Genomic DNA, 23824 nt, shown 5'->3' on the forward strand with positions numbered 1-23824 from the left:
TCTGCTTTTTGCTTTATGTACTATTAACAAAGTTCTAAGTTCAACCAAATCCGTAATTTTTAGCAACCTTGATGATATAAAAAGTCTATTAGTATGTGCTCTAAAATCTTCATTATGAATAATTCTTAAGGCTCTTTTTTGTAATTAGATCAGGGGAAGTATATTACTTTTGTACGTGTTGCCCCACACTTCCAGACAATACATGAAATATGGTAAGACCAAAGTACAATAAAGCATCCTCAGTATATTAATTTCTAAATCATATTTTACTTTATTCAAAATAAAGAGACTTCTAGCAACCTTGCTTTTTACATGTGCTATATGATTTTTCCATGTCAATTTGTCATCTAAAACAACCCCCAGAAACTTGAATTCGTTAACTCTTTCGATATTCACACCATCTATGTGTCAATATGTGTATGGATACAGAAAAGGCCTGATTTATGAATTAGAAATGTACACCTCATAATTCCAATGTTGGGTTATGACTTTAAATATAGGATCTCATAGACAAATTAACTACTGACTTATAAGCTTCTCATAATATTTCATTCACCATGGGGTGCATTTCTCATTTCCCAATACACTGTACTGAGTAGTCAACATACAATAAAATACAAACAATGGTCACATTTCAACAATTTATTTTGATCCTCTGAGACAATGTGCATTTGTCCTCTGCTGTGCCTTTGTCCTCTGCTGGACACCTCCTGGTACAGCATTTTCCACTTTACTGCATTCTCACCCGTCCGCTCTGTCAAAGACAAGAAACGTACAGTAAATTAACTTGAAACCCTATATAAACTTCTCACAAAACATTCTGAAACTTTGGTCAATTATTTCTCCTTTTCAATAATCCCAATTGGTATTGTATTATATATATATCATTAGTCGCCTTTATAACAAGGTATAACTTGTAAGGATTGTGCAATCGTGGAATGAGCACAGTTAAACGTGTGGGTAGTGCCCCTTGGAAATTTGCCGAAATCCCCCAATATTATTCTGTCAGTTAATGGCTCTCGTTTTGAGCGACCTGCCAGCACTCACCTGGCTGGTGAGCATGGGTCCTGCAACTTTGTGCTACAGTTGTGCAAATCTTGCCTATCTGGGGGGGGGGGGGGGGGGGGGAACCCACTATGGTTCCTCAGTGAAGCAAGGGTGAGGAACTGGTTTTCTTGGAGTGTTTGGTGAAGGCCACTTCACGGTCCGTCTTTGACTTCAGTCTCGCAGAACTTTGTCCAGTTTGGAAATGGTACCAGGGCTGACACCACATAATACTGCCACTCTGCGTCATGGAATACCAGGTTCCACTTAACCTATTGCACAGGCCTTATCCTTAGGGACAAATGTGGCATCTTTCCATGGGGGCAGAGTTGCCGCTTGGAGCATAAACAAACTAAACAAAGGACCCATGCTCAGTGACTGCCACACACCTGAGGTGTGCGCGCTACACACATGTTTAGCCGTGTTTCTCATTCCACTATTGCACAACCCTTACAAGTTATACCTCATTGTAAAGGTTTCTTAACTATTATCAAAATTGACTAAATACAATACCGATTGGCATTCTTGAAATAACCAATTAAAGTTATGTTTCATTGTCCAGAGTCCCCCCGGGGTCTAAAAGAAATGCCATCTACAAGTTCACAAGGAGACCCATTGAAGATCTGCAATTTTCGCCAAATGTTGACATATTGTGACATGCCCAGAATAGGGATATTAGGTTTCATGAGGTTTTAGTTAACCTGAGCCCTTCTTCGGAAGGAATCACTGGATTTCATTCAAAGATCATTTGAACTTCTGTCAGTATTCCACTGAACTCAAGTTTTTATTTCATGTAATCAAATGTAGCGTGCGATTTCACAACTTATCTAATCTAAAACTTTCATAATGAAGTTTCATCTGCAAACCTTCAGTCCAGCATCCCAGTCTCTACAGTCGTGCCCGCAGAACCCTTTGAAGCTCCGGTTCGTTTCAGACCTCTTCAGTTTATCTGTTAGGGAACATTAAAAATAGATTTGTCATTTGTGTTGTGTATTTCAAAAAAGTGTTATTCCAGGAGAGATGGAGATTTATATGAAAGGGAAACTTCTGTACAAAGAATTCCGTTACAAAATGGCAATTGAAAAGTGCCCGCTTACATCTTGTTAACACACATAATACAGAGGCAACACAAATTACAATGCCTTATTATAAAAAATAATGCTAGGGCAGTTCATGGTTGAAGAATAAAATGACATGTCTGGACACTGAATATGACACTTTCATCCATAACATTATTTTTATGTATTAATTTTAAAATTAAACGTACCATAGTTTAACTGGAAAACAGTTTCTCAGGTCAGCCTCCCTCTATCATGCGAGACCCCTGTGGTAAAAGAGAGATAATGAGAACCTGGAAATTAACTAGTTCAAGAGTATAATATTGTTATACTAGTGCCGTTTTGAGTGTGGTACAGTATATTGTGAATGGTTAACTGTTTTGTGTGTGTATACAGTGGCCTGTGATTATGCAAATATATCAGTATCAATGGATTAAATAGAAATCCTGTGTCAGGCTGAGATGTATGCATGTACATATATGGTGTAAAATGTTGATGTATGGTTGAATGTAAGTGATATGTACATTTGTTTATCCGAGCAATGTAACAAACGCTCAAATACAGACGTTTCATTTGACAAGCCACTTAGCACTCTGAGAAGTGCATTTGCTTTTCAGAAACTGCAGAGGGGCAACGAGATAAACGACTGCAGCATTCTAAAACCTTTGCAGACTTGAGGGAAAAGGATGTTTTGTTACAAAGCCAGGTAAGCTTGACTTGGGTACTAGACACACCAGGGATGACTGCAAACCCCTACTGAGCTGGGAGTTGCAGCTTAGAACACTAGACGTAACCATGTACAAGAGTCACTTCATTCACAAAGTCGGTCTTTCAGACCTTGGGCATTGCCCTCCCAGACGAGGCCATTAGTGGCCATGGAGGTAGTTCTGGCATCACACTCATGAATTGAAGCAGTTTGGCCAATAGACTATAACTAGACAGAATGGATCACAGTGCAGACAGACAACTCGACAGCCCCTAGGGCTGCATTAGTCACTTGAATAGGTTGTAGTTGCTTTACCACATAGAATGTTATTCCCCAGAGGTGCCGAGCACCGCACAACTCCAGGAGTCCAGTGCAGCACTTATACCATCAAGACCATTTCTATGTACAAGTCACAAAAAGGGAACTACCAGTCCAAATGAACTGTGCAGTACAATTTAAAAAAATAGCTGGCTGGTTACTGGCATGACAAGGTTACCCCAGAGAGTCATGCCTGCAATATAATGAGCAAACGTTTCAACAGTAGAGCGAAAGACAGATGCCATTTCCAAACACCATTTGTCAAGTAGTGGTGAACATGGTAAGGGTTATCTTCCCCCCCCCCCCCCGATATGCTGTGGATACATATAAATACTAGAGCTGGGACTCGATTAAAAAAAAAAATCTAATTAATCCGAGGCTTTGCGATTAATTAATCTAGATTAATCGCATATCAATATTCAACCCGAGAACAGCGAGAAACCTTTTTTTTTAAATGTTTTTTGGTATCCCAGTGAATCAACGAATAGTGACTACAGGATACCACTCATTTTCAATGAGGTCTGGAAAAAAAATAGTAACAAGTACATCACAAAGCTGTACTTACTTAAGTTACTTCATATTGTTACTGTTTTTTGTCAGACCTCCAGTTCTAGGCAACACAAAATGGGGTGACTTTTTATTATTTCCAGTTTTCAGTACTATAGAAAAGCGCCCAGTGAGAAACGTTCCGCGGTGGAAAAAAAAAGGTGCGACTAATTTATCTGTAGTTAATCGCGATTACTTTTTCTGTAGTTAATTAATCTAAATTAATCGCAATTAGTCCCGGCCCTAATAAATACAAAGTGTCATAGTGTGGGAAATATAATCCTTTGTGGATCGCACATTAACCCCAGCAACCCCAACCCCCAAAGTAGGCAATTGACACCAGCCAAAGGCCACTTAAATCTTCTCACCCAATAGCCATCTGTTATTAAGATATATTATACAGTAGGATTAGGATATAGCACTTAGTTAATACGGGGACGCCCCAGTTGCTCTGGCCTCAAAACTTGCCTGAAAAAGCATCCATCAGGATGTCTACTGAATCAAGTGGATTCACTAGCCTCGCATAGCCAGACGACTCTGCCATTGCAAAAAAAGAAAACTGTCTGGCTACGCGAGGCTAACTCTTCTGGTGCCCAGAGGCTTTAAAATAGTGAGGGGTTGTTTCTTGACTGTTGTCAATGCTGTTGACACAGACAGACACTGTCTAGTTGTGTGAGTGCATGATAGAGTTCATAGAGTTATAAAGGATAGTGGACCAGGTAAGCGGTTGTTTACTTCCTGCTTGCGCAATGTGCAAAGTGTGTGCAGAGTTGACAGCCAAGATGATAAGAGGGGAAATGCTTCCTTGAGCTGATGGCATTTCTCGAATCATCTTGGCTGTCAACTTCGCGCACACTATGCACAAGCAGCTCACTACTGACCAATCACAGCAGGGCTGCGGTAGGATCCATAATAACGCCCAGTTATAAAGAAGATGCAGATTAGAGACGGGCAGAGATACACAGTTCCCTTTACCATATGCAATACATTTGATCATTTTTAATATTACAGTAACGTTTATGATGTTTTGTTGAACAAGCCATTACAAAAACAATTTATACATATATATATTTGGGATGTACCAATGAGACAATTTGGCCGATATCGATATCTGATACAATTAATTGCTATTATGGCCGATAACTGATATCTATATGATCTCATTCTGTATTACAAAAATATTATTATTTTGGCCATTCTGAAAAAAGCTGAATTTGAAAAAAGCAATGCCTCTTTATTCCAAAACTAGGGATGCACCGTTATTGAAATGTTGGCTCATCCCAACATAAACAGCTTGAATGTAGTTATTTTTTAAATGTTCCAACTATTGACTCTTTCGAAAGCTTCTCCAGAAAACAGATATAATTTGCAGCCTTCATCATCACAAAAGGGTTTTTTAGGCTTTTTAAATTAAAAATTTCAACATAATAAAATGTAATATCTGCTAAATCCGATATATTATTTTACCGATAGCGATTAATTGGTTTTTAAGGCCAATACTGATGCGTTTGCCGATTAATCTCTCATCATAGATTTCGACTTCTATTTTTTGAGTCGAGATGAGCATGAGTCGAAAATCGAGCTGAAAATCATTTTTTATTCACATCCCTAGCAAATGTAACTGGCATGTATTAACTTAATATTCTATACTTGTGCGACAGCATCAATCGCCAATGAGTGAAATGTCAATTAATTTGAGCTAATTGAGCATTTCACTGCTCTCTAAAAGCCTCAATCTTGAATTGGCATATAACCATGATATGACTACTACTCTGTAAATGACTTTAAATCCAGTTTTTACATAAAAGTGGTGTAAAAGCCTAACCCGACTTCGCCAGATTGCGGCAGTATTGAGTTCACCAGTTCCCTCCTCCTGCCTGCATCTGGGATCTCTAAAGCAGAAACGATGAACCCGGAAGCAGCGGGACAAACATTTGATATCTCCATAATAATTTCGAATTGTAGTCTTGTTAGGTTGAGTTTACATTTGCGCTGTGGCAGCGCTTCAATATGTCATAAGTCGTCTCGCGTTGATCCCGCCTCTAGCTGCCTCATATCGCTCCGGCCAGAATTGGACCGGAGTACAACATGTCTGCCTGAGAGTTCCCAGACTCTCCCTGCTGGCAGAATGAAAATGTTGTCCAGCAGGGGGAGTGGTTTCACCAGGCTAGTAGAAGCCACCATGTTGTTGTTTAATTCTACAGCGTTCAATCTCAAGCATTATGTAAGAACAATGCCCTTGCCCCCATCCAAGACCTTCAATTGAATTAAAACTGCTGGCTTGGCTTATTAATTCCTTTCCGTTTCATCTGCACTGGCTGTTACAGTATGCCAACAGTCAAAAAATAAATGTGAACAGTCCACACAAAAAAAGAAAAAAATCTTTTACATTAAATTTCATGTTATTTCAAATGTGGCCTCTGAATGTTTTGTGTTGGCATTTTTTATTAAAAAAAACTAAAATGTTGAATGTTGAATTGAATGTATATTTGTCTCAATATTACTTGCTAAAACAATAGTGTCTGAATTTTAGCTCAGTAGATAAAGTAAGCTTTTTCCTCCGACATTGTAGCAGTTTGTCGGATGAATTTAAGTATACTTAAATTAATAAAATATGAATAATCTAAACATCTGAGTTTAGGAATTAGTCAAATTAAAGGTGAACAATTTAAGTTTAATTTTTTACTTTAAAAATAGAATTAAATTGTGTGCAAAGTTCATGGATTTCTGATCTCATACACGTGTCAACTGCCAACTCAAATAAACATGTGTGTAGGTTTATATTGATACAACATGAATCCAGATGTCAGTTCTATTTCTGTTTAAGGAATTTCAGACAAGCTCCCTGTTCCCCCATACTTGAGGAAAATGTGACACTACTTTGATAAGACTACATTTTCTCAGTATACCCATTAGGGCTAAAAAAAAGTTCCCATGGGCCTTAATAAGTAAATTACAAAGTCCACCCTTGAGCCCACCTAGTGAAACACAAAAAGCTGGGACATAATCGAGGTTCCATTTGTGATCCATGAGTTTCAAACCAGTGCATCTGACATTCAGTGTCCAGATTTGCATTGGACCTACATTCTCCGACCCAGACAAACATGAGTTTTTTGTTGTTCACTGCACAACTTCACATCCTTCCAAACAACCTTAGTTTATTCACAAACCAAAGATAGAAACGTTACATTTTAAAAGAGGTGGTGCAACTCTACGTTGCCATGGGCTACTGCTCAACAATGAACCAGTGACACAGCCATCCACAAAACCTTTTTTCGTACGTAGATACAGCTCAAGTTTTGACGAAGGCGGAAGTACTGTGACCACACGCGCGCGCGCACACACACACACTGCACAAGCTACAATACATAATTTTGCCACAAGTCAACACAGAATAGAGAGAAAGACAGATGGTTCTGCACTGTGATTCCATTACCTTTGTGTATAGTGTGATGCCAGAAGCCCTGCATATAAATGCCACACCATCATGAGGTGACACAGACATAACATGAGAGCGAAAGAGAGAAAGGAGAGTATTTTTGTTGGTGGGTGGGGGTTGTGCAATCTTTTAAATCATAAACATGGATGGGACACTTACCTCACTTCGTTCAGCTGTTCTGTGTAAGCATACCTGTGGCTGAAGTGCAAACAAGTCCAGGCTTTACTGTCCCACTGACTGCTGTAGAACTACTCATCCTCAACGTAACCCAACTGCCGGGGAGAGCCTCTACTGTGGAATGAGGCAGCCTGTTCGCAACAGGCTGGCTGACAGCCTTTACTGTACCCCTCATGTACGCAAAAACACGCAACACGCACACATACAAACACATATGCACGCTCAAAACAAGCCATTCTTTCCTCAACGATGAGGTACACAGGTTTCTTGCATCTGGTGGGTTTCTGAAGGGATGAGGTAGATGGGAGAATACCAGGGAGGCCACCACATATCATCTACTGCCAAAGATGTACAAGATCCAAAGGATCTCAAATTGGCCCACAGTATCAAATCCCTATATAGACTTAATTGTGCTCAACCATTCTCACTGGTTTCTTTAAGTCAAGTTTACTGCATCACTAAGTATGACTATGACTGTTACTTTAATTTACCTCTGCAATGTGAGGAAAATTTAATGTTAATTCCACATGGCTACATGTATCATTTAACTTTGCACTTGGGAAAGGATCATTGCATCTTTTTAATGTGCACACTGCTAACCTAGGTCAAAATGCGTTAGTGATAATGGACAGTCTTGTGCTAAATCCCTGCATAAAATTTCAGTTCCTTCACTTGGCCAAGTGCCGACTGGAACTGAAGAATGGATCATGTGTCACAAATCCATCACTATTGTGTAACACAAGTCTAAAAATGACCTAGCCTACATTTTGAAGCCTACCCTTTTAAAAGTTCTATTCTTCCACTCGTGTACACTGTACAACCACAATTTCTTTTTCCAGTTTGGTGCAAACTAGCACAAACCGAAGTCCAATCAAATGATTATCGGACCACGATAATCTGGTTTTAACAGTACCAGGTACCATTCAATCTGGATTTCTTGGCTTGGATATTCCCTTCTTACATTCTGCCCTCAAATGATGGTCAAACCTGTTAAAGAGAAAATGTACAGAAAACCAACAAAGACATAACATTACAAGTTTCAGATTTACACGCATTAAATCCAAATGTGTTACCAACTCCATGTGGTCCTTCCGAGTTTTCAGTTGCTAAGTGGAGAAGGAAAGCACTTCTATAGGAAGCTTTTAGCCAGGCAACTCTTCCTCCAAAAACTCACTGCTTGAGTACGAGGTTTCTTAGTAAAAAAATATCTCTTGCATTAAATATGCTTAGCCTGTATAAAGAAAGCCTGTTGTATAGACAATTATATATATATGGAGGTAGCCAGGTAGGCCAGGTAATAAATACAAGTCCTACCATTTCCTAGAAGCCTTACAAATGACTATGACAAGGCCACAAAAGTTTGCTGTAGCGTGTCTGTGCTTTCCACTACATTCCATTGAAACAAAATATGCATAATACTTAAGCAGCCCTTAAAAAAAAGAGAAAAATCCTTAAAAATCCTGTAACACAGACAAGACGACAATCTACTTACTGTGTATGGTTCATTTCAATATACAGTATATGTGATGATCTGTGTTGTGCACTATGAATAGGACCCTACTTACTTTACTTACACATAAATAAAATAAATAAGAATTATGTGTGAGGGTATTATGAAATTAAATGGTTAAAGTACTGTAAAACCGGTCTATGTCAATAAATGTGATCTGTGATGTACACCATGATTCGGTCACATTACAAGTAGCCAATACCCCTTTCCCAACAATATTAGCATGTACGGTACAGTTACATGCTGTACTAGTTGTCACTTTTGGTTATTCTGTATTATAGCTAAATCAGTGTTGTATCCAACTGGTCTGACCGACTGGTTGTAGCCAGGTCACAAATAATGTTTCCCAATAGAAATAGTAAAGCAGTTGAATGCGTGATTCAATACTACGGCCCGGACCGGTAAAGACCCACTCCCGCCTGCCTCCGATTGGTTTACCAACACTGCCGGTCTTTTCTCTGTGGTTACCAGACTTTCCCCCGAGAGAGGGGGAAAGTCTGGTCATAAAAATAAAAAACAGGAGGAAATGAGAGTTCAGCATCTCATTCTGAAAGCATGTAAATTTGTGCAAGCCATCTTAATTTCAGTTGTTCTAATGAACCTCCTTGATTCTAACGTGACACTGACACTCATATTTCTTTCCATCAGTCTGATTATCTGAGCTGGAGATGATCTGTGACTGCTGCAGTCATTTGCCACGGGATATATTAGGTCCTCGCTAGTGATCATGATAAAATGGCACAATTGTTCTCTTCGGAGGGCTCATAGGAGGGCTGTAGGCACTACAGTTCAGAAACCCGTCCACCAGTGACATAGTTAAGCAGATTTTTCTTTTTTTTAATAATATTCTTTTACAAAAATATTTAGATTGTGAGAATGATGGCTTCCATTTTCGCATTGCAACTTTTCAGGACTAGAAAGCCTGAAGTTTCTATTCAGTATTTTAGCCATGACGTTAGCGCCCCCTCCAGAGATACTTCCGGGTCCTACTTTCGTGTCGCTTTTGTGTCCCCATAGAGCTATACTGTGACACTCCGGACTAAATCTGAGACGAAAACAACCACTAAAGTCACATTTTACCGCTTTCCTCGCAACAACAAAGCTGCTGCTCTCCCAAATCTGTCTGTGACAGGCCGTGCCCCACAGGGAATACTATCGCCATTTTATTTCATTGTCTCAACTAAATCCTCATTAATTGCAAACTAGATTCAACATACTCAAGCCTGCACACATTCTAAATATGCCCCCGAAATATTGTACTGAGCAAATGGACTGTTACCACCACCTTCAATAATAATGATAGTCTGTCTATTCGAGTTGGAAGCATTAAGACCCTTTTTAACACTCAATGGCTTCCTGTCTGAAAAATAACGTCATTGTAAAAAGATTCACGCGTTTAGATATTCTATTTACAATGAGATGCAGACGGGAGCTGGTGCCACTTGGACCCGGACGTAACGTAGCACTACAAAATGACGTCGGACTTAAATACTGAATTAGCTTGGATTCCCCATCGATGAGGTCACTGGCGGACGGGTTTCTGAACTGCCCACAGCCCTCCTATGAGACACTAGCCTCGGTCGCAGCCTTACTCATCTGCGAAGAGAAAAGCCTGTTCAGGCAGACGCACTGTCGGCGGAAGTGTCGGTCCGGAACATCCGACAAATGTATTTCCCCGGATAAGATATTCCGACCAATCACACTCGTTTCATTCACGGAGAATGTAAACTGATTTGTAAAGCATCAACGTCATTTCCTTGAGCGGTACTTCCGCCAAAATCCTGCAACTTCCACCCAAGACAAATTATGATAGCCTCTACAGCTTAGGTATTGCCCAGCGTGATGAGACAGACTGAGTAGGAAACAAATTGTGCCATTTTACCATGATTATTATCGAGGACCTATTAATAGGTTGAAAAGTGGTGAAGTGGTCCTTTAACTGTAAAATGTGACTGGCATAATGTTTAGAGTTAGACTGTTCTTGTAATGAAGACATTGTTCCTTTGTTTTTAATGGACCTGAGCAAGTTTAAGAATTGAAACATATATAACATCTTTCATCTTGCTTTCAACATTATCATCCGCAGTCCTAAACTGAAACAGTTTTTACTCAAGGCATTTCTTAATAGATTCCTTGCTTGGCCCAACCTCCAGTGCCTTGTTTTCCATTCCACATTGCCATTTGAAGGGGGGGATGTGACGTTGTAGCTTGGCCATAAGCACACCAAGGTGGAAAAAGAGGTAGCTTTTGACAGCTTTTCAGCAGGGCCTGAGTATAAGATTCCTTGTCAAAAGGGGCCACACAGCTGCAGTCAGTGACTGTATTATAGCAAATCCGCCAGCATTTCCATTAGTTTCTTCTTTACCAGGAAGCCACTTCAGATCAGAGACATGGCCATGGCACATCTGGGAGGCACCATGTCCACAGTTTAAGATTAACAAAGCTTATTTTAACATTCCGATTTCAGAAGGCTAGCAAATGATCCACCAGCCGATGTAGAGTATGCCAAACTATGACATTTTAGTCACAACCACAAAATGCATATGACATCAATTAACAATATTTTCATTGGTAAGGATGTCTACAAGCCCTTACTGCCAAGGTGACACCAAAAGGATGGATAAGAGTGGATTTTAGTATCCACTTCCTATGATGTTGCCATAGCATAATACAATACAAGAGTGCCAATTGTTAACCGAAAAGCTGTAACCAGATAAATGTTCGTTGACACACACACACACACACACACACAAACACACACACCACACTCTTACTCATGTCCCAGATTTAAAAATGTAAAAACATTTGTTTGGTACGACAAGAGTTTAACGGGCTTTCTTGGCCGGCCAATCAAACTCCTCACAGACCCTGCCGAATCCTGCATTACCAGGACCCCATTCCCTTAGCCACCCATTCCCCTAGCCACCCTGCTGGAAGCGCTCATTGCGCTGTAAGGGGAGCAAATTATGGAGATAGAGTTCAGGGGTTTGGTTAAGTGCAAAAGCACACCGTTCCATGACCAAAGGCAGATGGAAAGGATGAACACGGGTTATGTTGTGGATTTTCCCCCCACATTTGCATTTGTGGGCAGATTTACAACAGAACCAGCAGACACAATCAAAGATCCATGTGTTGCGGTCTGTGGTCCATATTCGTACAGTGTTGCTGGTGCTACGATGATTTTCAACGCGGGGTCGTTATAACAGCTACCAACACTTAGAAATAGAGGTCATCCTTTGTGTTAAACAGGAACTGTTCCGTTACTTTTACCTGCAGAATGATTGCAGCTTTATCGGCAATTATCACAAACTGCTACAAATTAGTGAATAATATATATAATCAGCTAGTGCCAATTTGAGAATTGCTCACAGATCCACATTTTCTTCCTTCAATTTATTTTCTCAAGATAAAACATTGCTGTGGAATATCCTCTGACATGTCACAATGTGACAGGTAGATTCAAAGGTCAATTCGCAGTCTGACAAGGTGGATGATCACTGTCAATATTCTGCAGTGTTTAAAGCAGCTTACAGTTTTCCTATAGGGATCCATTGGGTTTTTGAAAACTGACTCCAAATTTTGGTGGAAACCATTCACAATCATTGAGCTACTGACCAGTCAATTTAATGGCAGGATCCTTGATACAACGCAGGTGCATTATAACAAGCAAAATTACATTATGGTTGCTGGCTTCTAAAAATGGGTGTATGACTATGTATGTTCGGAGCAGTAATCAGAAATGGCATCTTGGCAATAGAAACAGCAGTACAATTGCCAAAATGTCAGATTAGAAAAAATTAAACATGAATTTAGGAAACATGTCAGTTGAATCTAACATCTCAAGGCAATCAGCCATTTGCGTTGTTGGGCTGTGCAGTAACGCTCATTGTCAAAATTGATTCCTGACTGCATTGCAGCATCTGTGCCTCTCGAGATTTAAGTGCCATCGACATTAACCTCAATCTACTATAAAGAACGAATGTTAGTCAAACTTGATTTGAAAAATTAAAAGAATTCAAGACTTTCCATGTCTTTTAGAGAATACAATTTTGATTGAACCGATTTAAGCCTTTATTGTAATACATGCTTTACTTCAAAATTTAAATGGCACAAAACACAGCCGTAGATAGAAAGGTGAGAAAATGTTACAATTGACATCACTTCACGACGACTGACAGAGCATGGTACAACTGGAAAGGAAATTATACATGGGTCATAATACTAGATCACAGGTTGTGTGAACCCTAATTTTCACACTACTCAAAATACAAAATAAAAAGTTGGAAAATATTGAACTTGCCATAAAATAGAGTCCTCAGGCTAAAAAGCAGGAACACTTGGAAATTAAATACAACAAAAGTTTTAACATGACTCAAAGATTTAGTTTCATCTATACAAAATAGCGCTGCTTAGATGGGACTGCAGAGCAACTTTTCTCTTTTTAACTTAAAAGCGGGCTTTCTTGGCCGGCCCATCAAATTCCTCACGGACCCTGCCGAATGCTGCATTACCAGCACCCATTCCCCTAGGGCCACCCTGCTGCTGCTGGAAGCGCTCATTGCGCTGTAAGGGGAGCAATTTATGGAGATGGCAGCGATAGTGTGTGGAATTCGGGGGTTGGGTTTAGTGCAAAAGCACACAGTTCCATGTCCAAAGGCAGATGGAAAGGATGAACGGTTATGTTGTGGATTTTTTTTTCCCCACATTTTTATGAGATTTACAACAGAACCAGCAGGAACACATCCGAAGGTACGGTTCATTCCGATATGAAGATCCACAGGTGCCACAGGTTACATACGGAAAAGGAAGAAAGGGTAATGCTTTCGTTAGTCAGTGCCTACCTAGCATGGTCTCCAGTGCATGCCAATAAAGTAGTGGTCTACATCCTGTAAATGCCAGCGCACCGACCATCATCTTCTTATCATGTCCGACGTGTGGATGGAGGAGGAATTAAGTGTATAGCAAAATGCCACTAAAATGTTTGAGATTATGTGTTACACAATACTCATGGCATTACAATTAGCATTATATTAATGAGGTGCTTTAGTAAATGACAATAAGGAATGTCATATCATTAATAAAATAATTTTTAAAACAAAGCATAGTTTTATATGGGATAATTATAATTTGCCAGACTGTTGTGACAGTGACAAATTCACCAGTATAGTAAACTGGGCCCATAGTTATGCCATGTTCTTAATAATGCATAGGGGCCAGAGATTAAAATAATGTCGAAATAATCTGACCAAATGTCCAAGTCATGTTACGCAGGACATTAATCAAGACAACTTTCTACAAGGCATTCATGTATATGTGCATTAGATGGAATGTCTGGGAGCCAAACAGTTTTGTGAATCTTGTTTTCCTAATTGGAAACAGTCAGGAATTAAATATTCCAAAAAAGCCCATTGCAGGAAGCACAACAGTGGTCACGACTACTGAACAGGTCTAGCTACATTTCAACTGAAAGTAAAAATTGTAAAACCAAGAAAGGATGTATTGACGCCAAGCTTCCGACATCTCAACTTTCAGCGGTTGCTGATGCAGCACAGTTACAATAGGCATGAAAAGGATACTGCTCTCTGCATCCTTTTGCAACATCACTCCTACTTTGCTACCTACATTAGGGATGGGGCGGGTACACGGCCAACAGTTCACTCCATCCGTTTTAGACTAAACTATAATATTTAGACAATTTATATATTTTTATATCATATAATTGTTCCCCATACAATACTGTTCCAACAGTGCCCTAACCACACCAAAGGGTCAAGACGGTTTTAGCGTTGTCCCTGCGGTGTGATATGTCTTGTTGCACGTTGACTTTAGGGATGGAATTCAATGGCCCAAACCACACCAAAGGTTCAAGACTGTTTTAGCTCTCCGTTTGGAACCAAGGAGTTGCATGGTGACCCTTGTGTGGTTAGGGCTTTAGACGTGTTATAACCATTTATTCTTGTCAAAATGTGCAGACATTAGTTCTTTGACTGCTGCTGCTTCTTCTACCCAAGAAAATAGAAATGACAGTAATGCAGACGCACATCACAAAACTAGTGACTCAACAGTCTGATAATGCAGGTTAGGAACATCAAATTACATTTTAAATCCTACAAATGTAACTTTCTCTTTGCTGGCCACGAAAAATAAAATGGATTACTTATGTACAGATCCGTCTAAAAAATATATACATTGTGGAAAAGTTCATTTTCTTCTTTTGGCACTGTGGGCAGTTGCCACGTCCTGCAAGAAAAGGTACTGAAAAGGTACAGTAATTAGACAGGAAAGGGGGAGAGAGATGGGGGGGAGAGACATGCGGCAAAGACCGAAGGGCTCTGGACTCGAACCCACGACACGCCGTCACGCTGGATTACCGGCCTAGGTGCCTGGACCGCTCAGCCAAACCAGGCCATTGGTTTCCTTTTCAAATCGGAACTTGGCACCTGCCCACAGTGCCAAAACTACTAGAAATTGGTGTACTGATTGCTTAACTGACCAGCCAAATGGCATGACCTAACCACCTAGATAATCTATGTTGTCAAGAGGAAGTGTGAGACACTAGACTGAATATAAATGAGTTCACGGAGGGCCGGAGGCCAATCAAAGCAAATCTGGGTTTCCATAATACCTCAGTGGCACAAACAGATCACCTCCATGCCACCTCCCACTGATGAAATCATTCAAAGGTGGCCCAGACAAGGTTCATAAATTAACTTGGTTGACATTTGTCGTTTTTGTTTTTAGTGGTCTCATGTAATATGCTCATTTTGAGCCCATGAGCCGTATGCCATAATCATCCAGATTAAACAAAAAAGGTTTTAAATATTAACTTGATGCGAATGAATAAAGAATTAAATTAATTAAAGTTTCACATTTTAATTAATTTATGGAAGAAAATGAACTTTTACACAATATTCAAAATTTCTAATATTTTGAGAATGATCTGTATATAATAATTTCATAATGTAATATGCATTGTTTACATCTAAAAACCAAACCACACCAAAGGCTGGGTTGGGACAAAACTGTTTTAAAGTAAACCACACCAATGTAACTTATTGAGTTGGTGTGGTCTACCTTAAACAGTATTGTCCCAATACGACCCTTTGGTGTGGTTTGGGCTTTAGTCCTAGATTACGTATTGTGCATATACATTAAAATGAAAAATATGCATACATGCAAAATATACACATACTTCTACAAAACTTTGAATGATTAAGATGGTTCCTCATCAAACCCATTAGACTCAAAGAATCTGACAAAATATGAGACTTGCACCAGGGTTTAAGCCTGTTGTGCCAGCCTAGTGTCCTGAGCCGCAGGGAAATGCTAATATTAACACTATGTGTGGCATTCTCATGATATGCATATAACATCAAGTTGTTAACTATAGTATAGTTAACAACCAAGCCTCCGAGTGTGCACGTGTACAAAACATGCCCAAACACCCATCCCTAATATACAATTTAAAAAAACTTCTCAAATGATAGACTGATGACACACTATTTTTCAGCTTGCTGGATTTGGAAATTATAGCATGGCCATATTGGGACCATTTACTTAAACACTTTGTAGAGATTACAAATGTTTATCTGCATGGGAAAAAGATGGTGTTTTACACTAGTCTCAAAATGAAACCAGTGTCCATGTTGTGCGTTTGACAAAAACATTGCTCAAAACAGAAACAACCCTGGCCATTAGGAGCCATGAGGTAACCCATCTTGCCACTAGGGCAACTAAAGTAAAACAGTGATCAATACCATTCTAATTACCAAAATGACTACAATGGTCTAGTATTCAATCAGCTGGCACATAGAAATACGTAGTTTCAAGGCCACTGAAACCGCAGACCAAAGTAGAACAGTCACAAGGCTATGCCTACCACCCTCAGTTGAAATTTAGTAGTACAACATGGATAGATTTTTGTACAATTTTCTTACCAGAAGTTGAGACAATGCTTTGAAAACAGTCAACCTGCACTAAATCATTAAAGATTGCTCAGATAAAATATATATATATATAAAAAAAAACAGGTGGGCAAACGTTACAAGCCGATAGTCCAGAAGGGTCTTTACATGTCACAGGAGTCAATTCATAGTACAGACGTTTATCTGCCCTAGCTATGATGCCAAGAAGGTGGATGCCCTGTAAGTGGTCTGTACAGTTTCAACACATTAAAAAGAAAACCCTCAGAGATGACAATTCCTCTTGCCAACATAAGTGCCTGTCCAGGACAGAAGAGACAGGGCTTGCAATAGTGGTCCACTACTCACACATGCTACAAGAGTAATGCAGAGCCGGTGTTGTCTACAACTCTAGAAAGAGCTTGTTTGAGAGCAATGCCATATGGTTAAGTGCAGGTTGACCATTTTCAGATGGAAATTTAACACATTCCAGTGAAGAGAACTTAAGGGTGTGGCTCGCCATTGACAAACACTTTCAGGTAGGCACAATCCTCTATCTAAAGGCAACCTGAATCAAGCCATCTGCAGGATTGCTTGCTGCACACTTGCATATCCACTGATCTTCCACAAACATTTTTAGCTGGCCAGTGTCATCTTCAAATGATTAACACAACTAGAAGCTTCTCCATAAAGTAGAAAAGCCAGCCACAAAACTACTACGGTTAACTATGGATCTTTCTTTAAGTTGAATACGGTACCATTTCGTTGGGCATCATGCCTGCTGCAGAGGGTCCACCCATGCCAGACTGTCCCTCAAAGCCCATCCCGAACTTCTGGTTGGAGCCGGTGCCACCAAAGGCCATATCTAACAAAGACAACAGGACTTAATTTCACACATTTGAAAAAAACATATCACCGTTAAGTGCATCAAATAATTTCTACACTTTTGGACTATAGTATACTGCTTGTGATGTTAAATACAAGTCCAATATTGCCTGTTTGGCTGAACTATGCTGTATTTGGCCACCTCTTTTCTTCTTCTACTCTGTGTTTTAGTATTTTCCTTGTAATGAGGCTTACCGTTACTTGTGTCTGTGGACCAAAATAATTAGTTAAAATTCTAAGATTAAGTAAAGAAACAAGCAATGTAATTTATGTAAAACCAAATTCAGAATGTCATAAGGCAGGTTTATTGTAACTTGAAAGACATACTGTCTCCAACCGTTTAATAGTTACTTATTTTTGTGAAATTTAACAGCAGCTTGAAAATAACAACTATGCAGACCACAAGGAAAGACCCTGACAAATACATTTGCATGATTTACTCACCCATAGCTCCACCACCCATAGCTCCACCGGCATTCATCCTCATTTCCCTGTCCCTTCCCTGCAAAAACACAGAAGACAAGCTGCATTCAACAACTTGAATATTGATGATAGGCTCAAACTTAATTGCATACAGTACACTTACAGTACACAACTGTAATAAGTCAGTATGAAGCCGTTTTACTATAAAGAGTTAAGATGTTCTTTACTCACATCCATGAAGTTGCCCATCCTGTAGTTCTCTTCACGCTGGCGACGCATCTGCTCCTCCATCTCCCTCTTACGAAGCATTTCCTCTTCCCGCCTGCGACGTTCTTCCTCTTGTCTGTTTAGACAGAAAAGGGAAAATTCAGAACAAACAAGTAGTCCTCATCTGGGGCAATATAAACCATACCACAATAAGAGATTAGTTAGTGGAAAGTTTTTCACACTTTTAGACCATATCCGTGGTCATTATATGGGCATACCTAACAATGGATGCCAAAAAAATGTAAAAATTCTCATTTCTGTGTGTTTTTATATCAAAGGTCCATAAAAACGATTGCATTATTTATTTATTAAAACGAAAACGTGCTGCGTGATGACGTGTAGAGATACACATCGATAAAAGCCAATAACAATGAAGCTCACCCGTTTAATTCCCCATATTTGCGCGTCCGTCCATCACAGCTGCTACTGATTACAAAATACTCTGTTTTTATTTCCATTCCAGATAACATCCAGACAGTGTATTACTCGCTTTCAACTTAATCATCACGCTAGAATATGTATCTGAAAACATTATATGGAAGAAATAAGCCACATAACAGTAAACTGGTTGTGCTGGCCGACCATAATGATTTATAAACAAACACCATGGTGTTGCGCCTAGCATAGCTACCGTCCCTAGCTACCGTCCCATCGCCTGAAGGGATGCGACGCTCTGATTGGTTCAGAAACTTCAGACCGGTGTTTCATGTTGAAACACCATTTTCATGTTGTTCACCATTTCCGTTTCACTGCGCCTTTAATATATTTCTAAACTAATAATTCAGGTGGAAACAAACCTGATCTGCATCTCTTTTCTCTTCTGCATGTCCTGGCTGTGAATCTCCTCCATGCGTCTCAGCTCCTCTTGTCGTCTTAACAGATCTACATTCCAGAAAAGGAATCAAGGATACGATTATCTTCTGAGCGGTAACAACAAACTCGCCAGGAACTAATTACTTGTTGTCAGATAGGTAAGCTCCATCAATTGACTAAATATTTTTGTGAATCATTAATGAGTCTCTTGATCATTCAAGTGGGCGTCTAAAAATGCTATACTTGCCTTGACGAAGAAGGTTGGCCTGATGCTCATGGAAGGCATCCTCCATCTCGCTCTCCAGTTTCTCGCGTGCCTCTTTCATGTTCTTCTCAACCTGCTGCCTCTGCTGTTTCTCCATCTCGTCCAGGGACTTCCAGCGCTTTGAGTACTCATATTCAAAGGAGCCTGGACGGGCAAAGCGAGGTGGTTCCTCCCTCTCCCTTTGGACACAAAAGTAAAAGTTTTTAAAAAAAGAGCTAATATTAAAGTTATTTGGTGAACTCTTTCAAAGTATATTACAGTAACACGAATGCATAGGTTTTTTTGTATGGATAAGATCTACTAGTGTCACCGTGGGTATTTTCTCTATGCTTATTATCACAGACATTTGGTACCACTGCCTGGAACTGTTCTCACCACCTCTGAGAATTAAATTATTCCTTCCTTACAAAAGGTGATATGCATGCTGTACTTGTCCTTACAAAAGGTGATATGCATGCTGCAAATTGTATATCTATAGCTTCACTCTTTACGCTTTAACATCTGCCACTTGGCAATGAGTGAGATGTGTGAATTGATTTGAACAGCTGTGGCTCTGCTATGACCCAAGAGCCCCTACTTCCTTATCTCACCATCTGCTAGGCACCAAGCTGTGCTTTTGCGGCCACTCATTTGCATAATAAAAGCAACACCATTGTCATTTAGGACCTGGCACTTCCCCCAAGACTGGCCTGGAAAATCTGGCTCTTGAAGTAGTGAATAATATTCCTTACTTCTGGTATCTGGGGTTCTTCTGTGCCAATTTCTCTGGAAGACCATCTTCATCATCGTACTGCTCTAGGGGCTCAACAACAACAGGCCGGGGTGCCCTGGGAAAACAGACATTATGGTTATACTGGGTTTCACTCATGATAATATAAAAATAAATCAGTGTAAAAAGTGACTTTCAATTTCTCAGGGACACATTTAAAACTCACGTTGTGAGCAGAAAGACACCCTCGTTGCAGCGGTCCAGAGCCTTCCTAGCGGCAGGTCGTGAGGCAAATTCAATGATGCCTTTTCCTGTGGAACGCCCACGGTCGTCCACGATAACAATTGACCTCTCAACCATCCCAAACTGCGAGAACGCCTCTTCTAGGAGCTCATTGGAAACAAATGGTGACAGGTTCTTCACAGAAAGAGCTGCAGAGTGTGTGGCAAAGCGAACACGGAGTGGCCTGCCTTTCATGGGTGTATCGTCCAGCTCTGCCTTGGCGATTTCTGCCACGGCGCGAGATTCCTGCAAAAAATAAATGAATTACAGTGTCATGTCACATTTGAGAGACGGTGCTAGTTTCACAGTGAGCTATGGGTGCAATACGCAAGTACACAAATAAGTAAAAAATAATAATAGCTGGTATAACTGGCATCTTACTACTGTATGCTTGCAAAATTATATCATGGTATACCCACTGACAAGGTTTATCTTATTTTTGGGTTAAACAGTCAAATACATTTCAGAGACTGTGCTAGTTTGGTATGGGTGTAATACACGAGTACTCAAATAAGTACATTATTATTATTATGCTTGCTAAATGATATTTGACAAGGTTTTAATCTATTTCCAGCTCACTATAGAATGACAGGACAAATTGCTGTAGCATTTCCTTACCAGTCGTATGAAGCCGAAGCCTTTGCTCTTGTTGATAAAAACCTCACTGGGCTCCCCATACTTTGCAAAGAGCCTCTTGAACTCATCTTCTGAGATGTCATTTGGTAGGTTACCAATGAACAAACGGCACCTCTGGGTATAAGTCTTCTCACCAGGCTTGAGCAGCAAGGACAATGTTGCCTTAAACTCCTGCGTTTAAAGCAAAACAATTTAGAGTTAATAAATCCCACAAACCTGCCAATATGTATGCTGAAAGCTTGATGACCAGGACAACAAAGTCAAACAAGTAGATTTTAAGCAGAACCAAAAGCTCATGCATCGCAATGCAAGATAGCTTGTAGACCTATGTTTGTACAAAGTGAGAATTGTGAGGTAAAGGTCAATAATTCATATTTAAAAGCCCTCCCTAAATGCTCAAAATATCAAATTCAAGTGTCCCCACTCCCAGACAAATCGGCTTTATTCCCTCACTCATTGATCTTCTTGCCCATCCCCCAACATGACATAATGGGATAAGGACACATTTGACCTACATAATGTACATTACATTTTTACAACTACCGTCTTAGTGGACATTAGACGTTTTGCGTCACGAAGGTAACAAAACAAAACATCAAAAATATGTACCGGTAACCGGTATGTATTTTTATTTCCCCCCCCCCCCCCCCCCCCCCCCCCCCCCCCCCTATCATGTGTCTTTACAACAGCGCTACGGCTCGCGTCCGGATGTGACACAAGATGGCGGACGTGCTGGATTGGGTGCGCACGTTTACTGCCACGATTGGTCTCGCAACACGGTGCTACAGGCCGAAGAACACAGAATCGGTAGCAGTGCCTGCGGCACAAAGCGGAAACCCGCCCTTCCGCGCTGCCCTGACCAATTAACCGAGTTATTTTTCCATGTACACCAGTTCGCTTTGTCCGCATCATTCGACATTCAAACTACTCCGATTAGAACGCTAGAAAGAAACTTGAGAACAAAAACAATGCTACGCGACCGAATTATTTATCGTGTAATCAAACGCATTGAACGCTATGACCCAAATCCTATTCATCCACAATCGACACAATAAATCCGACGTTTCTGGAAAATTCCACGGTAAAATGACGTATGAGTGTACTCGTCTGTAGCTGAGGGGGTAACCTCTTACCTCGCGCCACCACACTTGGTGGTTGCAAATGTAATCAAATGGGCCACGCGTGGGTCAATTTGGATATCGTTGTGCCCCGTCTCGGAGTTAATTTAACAAATAATCTGGTTGGAGATACGTACCGAAATCGGAGCACTCTCTGCCGCTGCGTTGGGCGCATTAGAGGCCTTCTCCCTCTGCTGCTGGTTCTGCTGGTTTTGGTTGTGGTGCTGCTGGGGCCTGTTGTTGTGTCTGTTGTGCTGTCCGCCAGGCCTCTGGCCTTGGTGTTGTTGGTGCTGGTGCTTCTGCTGCTGAGGCGGCTTGTTCTGCTGCTGCTGCTGCTGCTGCTGAGGCGGCTTGTTCTGCTGCTGCTGCGGCGGCTTGTTCTGCTGCTGCTGCTGCTGCGGCGGCTTGTTCTGCTGCTGCTGCTGCTGCTGCTGAGGCGGCTTGTTCTGCTGCTGCTGCTGAGGTGGCTTGTTCTGCTGCTGCTGGCCGTTCACGTTACCCCCCATTGGTGGCTTCTGTGGTTGGTTCTGGTTGGCCTGGTTAGGCGGAGGGGACAAAAGCTTCGGCGGAGGGGACAAAAGCGTCGGCGGAGGGGATGCAAGGTTGGGTTTCTGTGGAGGTGGGGGAGATGCTAGAACTGGTTTCGGTGGGGTCGCCGCCGGTATCTGGGCGACAATCTGGGCCGGCGTGGGCGGTGGTGTCGGTGGCACTGGTATTTTGAGGGGCTGTTGATCCTGCTTCTGCTGCACGGTGCCCTTCATGGTAAGAGCCGGGCCTGGAGTCGGCGGAGGTATGATCCCGGTGCCTCCTTGAGGCCCTTGCGGGGGCTTCTGCGGCGTCGTCTGCGGTGGTCCCTGGTTACCGGGGACGATCTGCGGCTTGTTCATATTATTATTATTCATGCCACCGCGTCCTCCTCTGTTCTGGTTTTGTTGAAATGGGTGATTTCTGAAATGCGGGTTCCCCATCCCCATGAGTCCGCCTCGCATCGGGCCGCCAGGGCCGCCGCCCCGACGAGGCTGGAAATTCATTCCGCCGCCCTGATTCCTGTTGAATCTGTTATCCCGAGACATTATATTTACGCTAGAATTAATCGAAGACACGAATTTGTATACGAAAAAATTTAGACAACTCCGATCTCCTGCCTAGCGGTCGCCGTCCTCTGGGTTCCTCTGTAGAGCTGGTCGTCCTCTGTCACAAAATGGCGACAGAATGACGGGTGTTTACTCGAAACAAAGCACAAGGATCGATGTAGATCCGCCCAGGTTCCTTCATTGGTTAGTGTCGCTTGCAGGGATGATACTTCATTGGTTAGTGTTGCTGCAGGGATGATCCTTCATTGGTCAGTGTTTTTTGTAGGGATGTTCCTTCATTGGTCAGCTGCTTCAAATGAAGCCCCGGCCCCCAATGACACAACACAGACAGAGCACTTTACATAATATATCTATGCTTTACATCACCTGTTATTTATGAAATACAATTTACATAGACTGTTGAGACAATAAGTTACCTGGCGTAGAAAATAAAATGCATTAAGGCATTTAGAATGTAGAAGATATAGTAGCCTATTTGTGAGTATACAACAACAAAAAACTCCCATAAAACAATGTGCAAACAGTGCGATAAAAGGTTATATTATATTAGCCAATGGAACCATCTGTACCGTGGAGACCTCTAGACCTGCACATGTAAACAGAGCTGCTACATGCTACCTTTAAAACATTTAA

The 23824-nt window shown here is 41.0% G+C and overlaps 1 protein-coding gene across 2 annotated transcripts; it reads right to left on the reverse strand.

Moving 5' to 3' along the window:
• Nucleotides 1-627: 627 nt before the first annotated feature.
• On the reverse strand, nucleotides 628-23316 carry sfpq (splicing factor proline/glutamine-rich). Of its 2 annotated transcripts, XR_014569807.1 has the most exons (12): nucleotides 22235-23316; nucleotides 20962-21150; nucleotides 20288-20589; nucleotides 20084-20179; nucleotides 19335-19531; nucleotides 19072-19156; nucleotides 18239-18350; nucleotides 18029-18086; nucleotides 17458-17564; nucleotides 2312-2368; nucleotides 1911-1993; nucleotides 628-754 (listed from the first exon to the last, which is right to left on the reverse strand). XR_014569807.1 is itself a non-coding variant. In XM_083774265.1 (10 exons), the coding sequence occupies exons 1-10, from the start codon at nucleotides 23168-23170 to the stop codon at nucleotides 13245-13247; spliced, it is 2199 nt and encodes a 732-aa protein (XP_083630391.1). In that variant the 5' UTR covers nucleotides 23171-23316; the 3' UTR covers nucleotides 11598-13244. The 2 variants fall into 2 exon arrangements, 1 of the variants encoding a protein (XP_083630391.1); XM_083774265.1 differs by lacking the exons at nucleotides 628-754; nucleotides 1911-1993; nucleotides 2312-2368 and adding an exon at nucleotides 11598-13361.
• Between the last annotated feature and the right edge of the window lie 508 nt (nucleotides 23317-23824).

This window comes from Protomyctophum parallelum (genome assembly GCF_964188405.1).
Source record: "Protomyctophum parallelum genome assembly, chromosome: 1".
NCBI classification, from domain to species: Eukaryota; Metazoa; Chordata; class Actinopteri; order Myctophiformes; family Myctophidae; genus Protomyctophum; species Protomyctophum parallelum.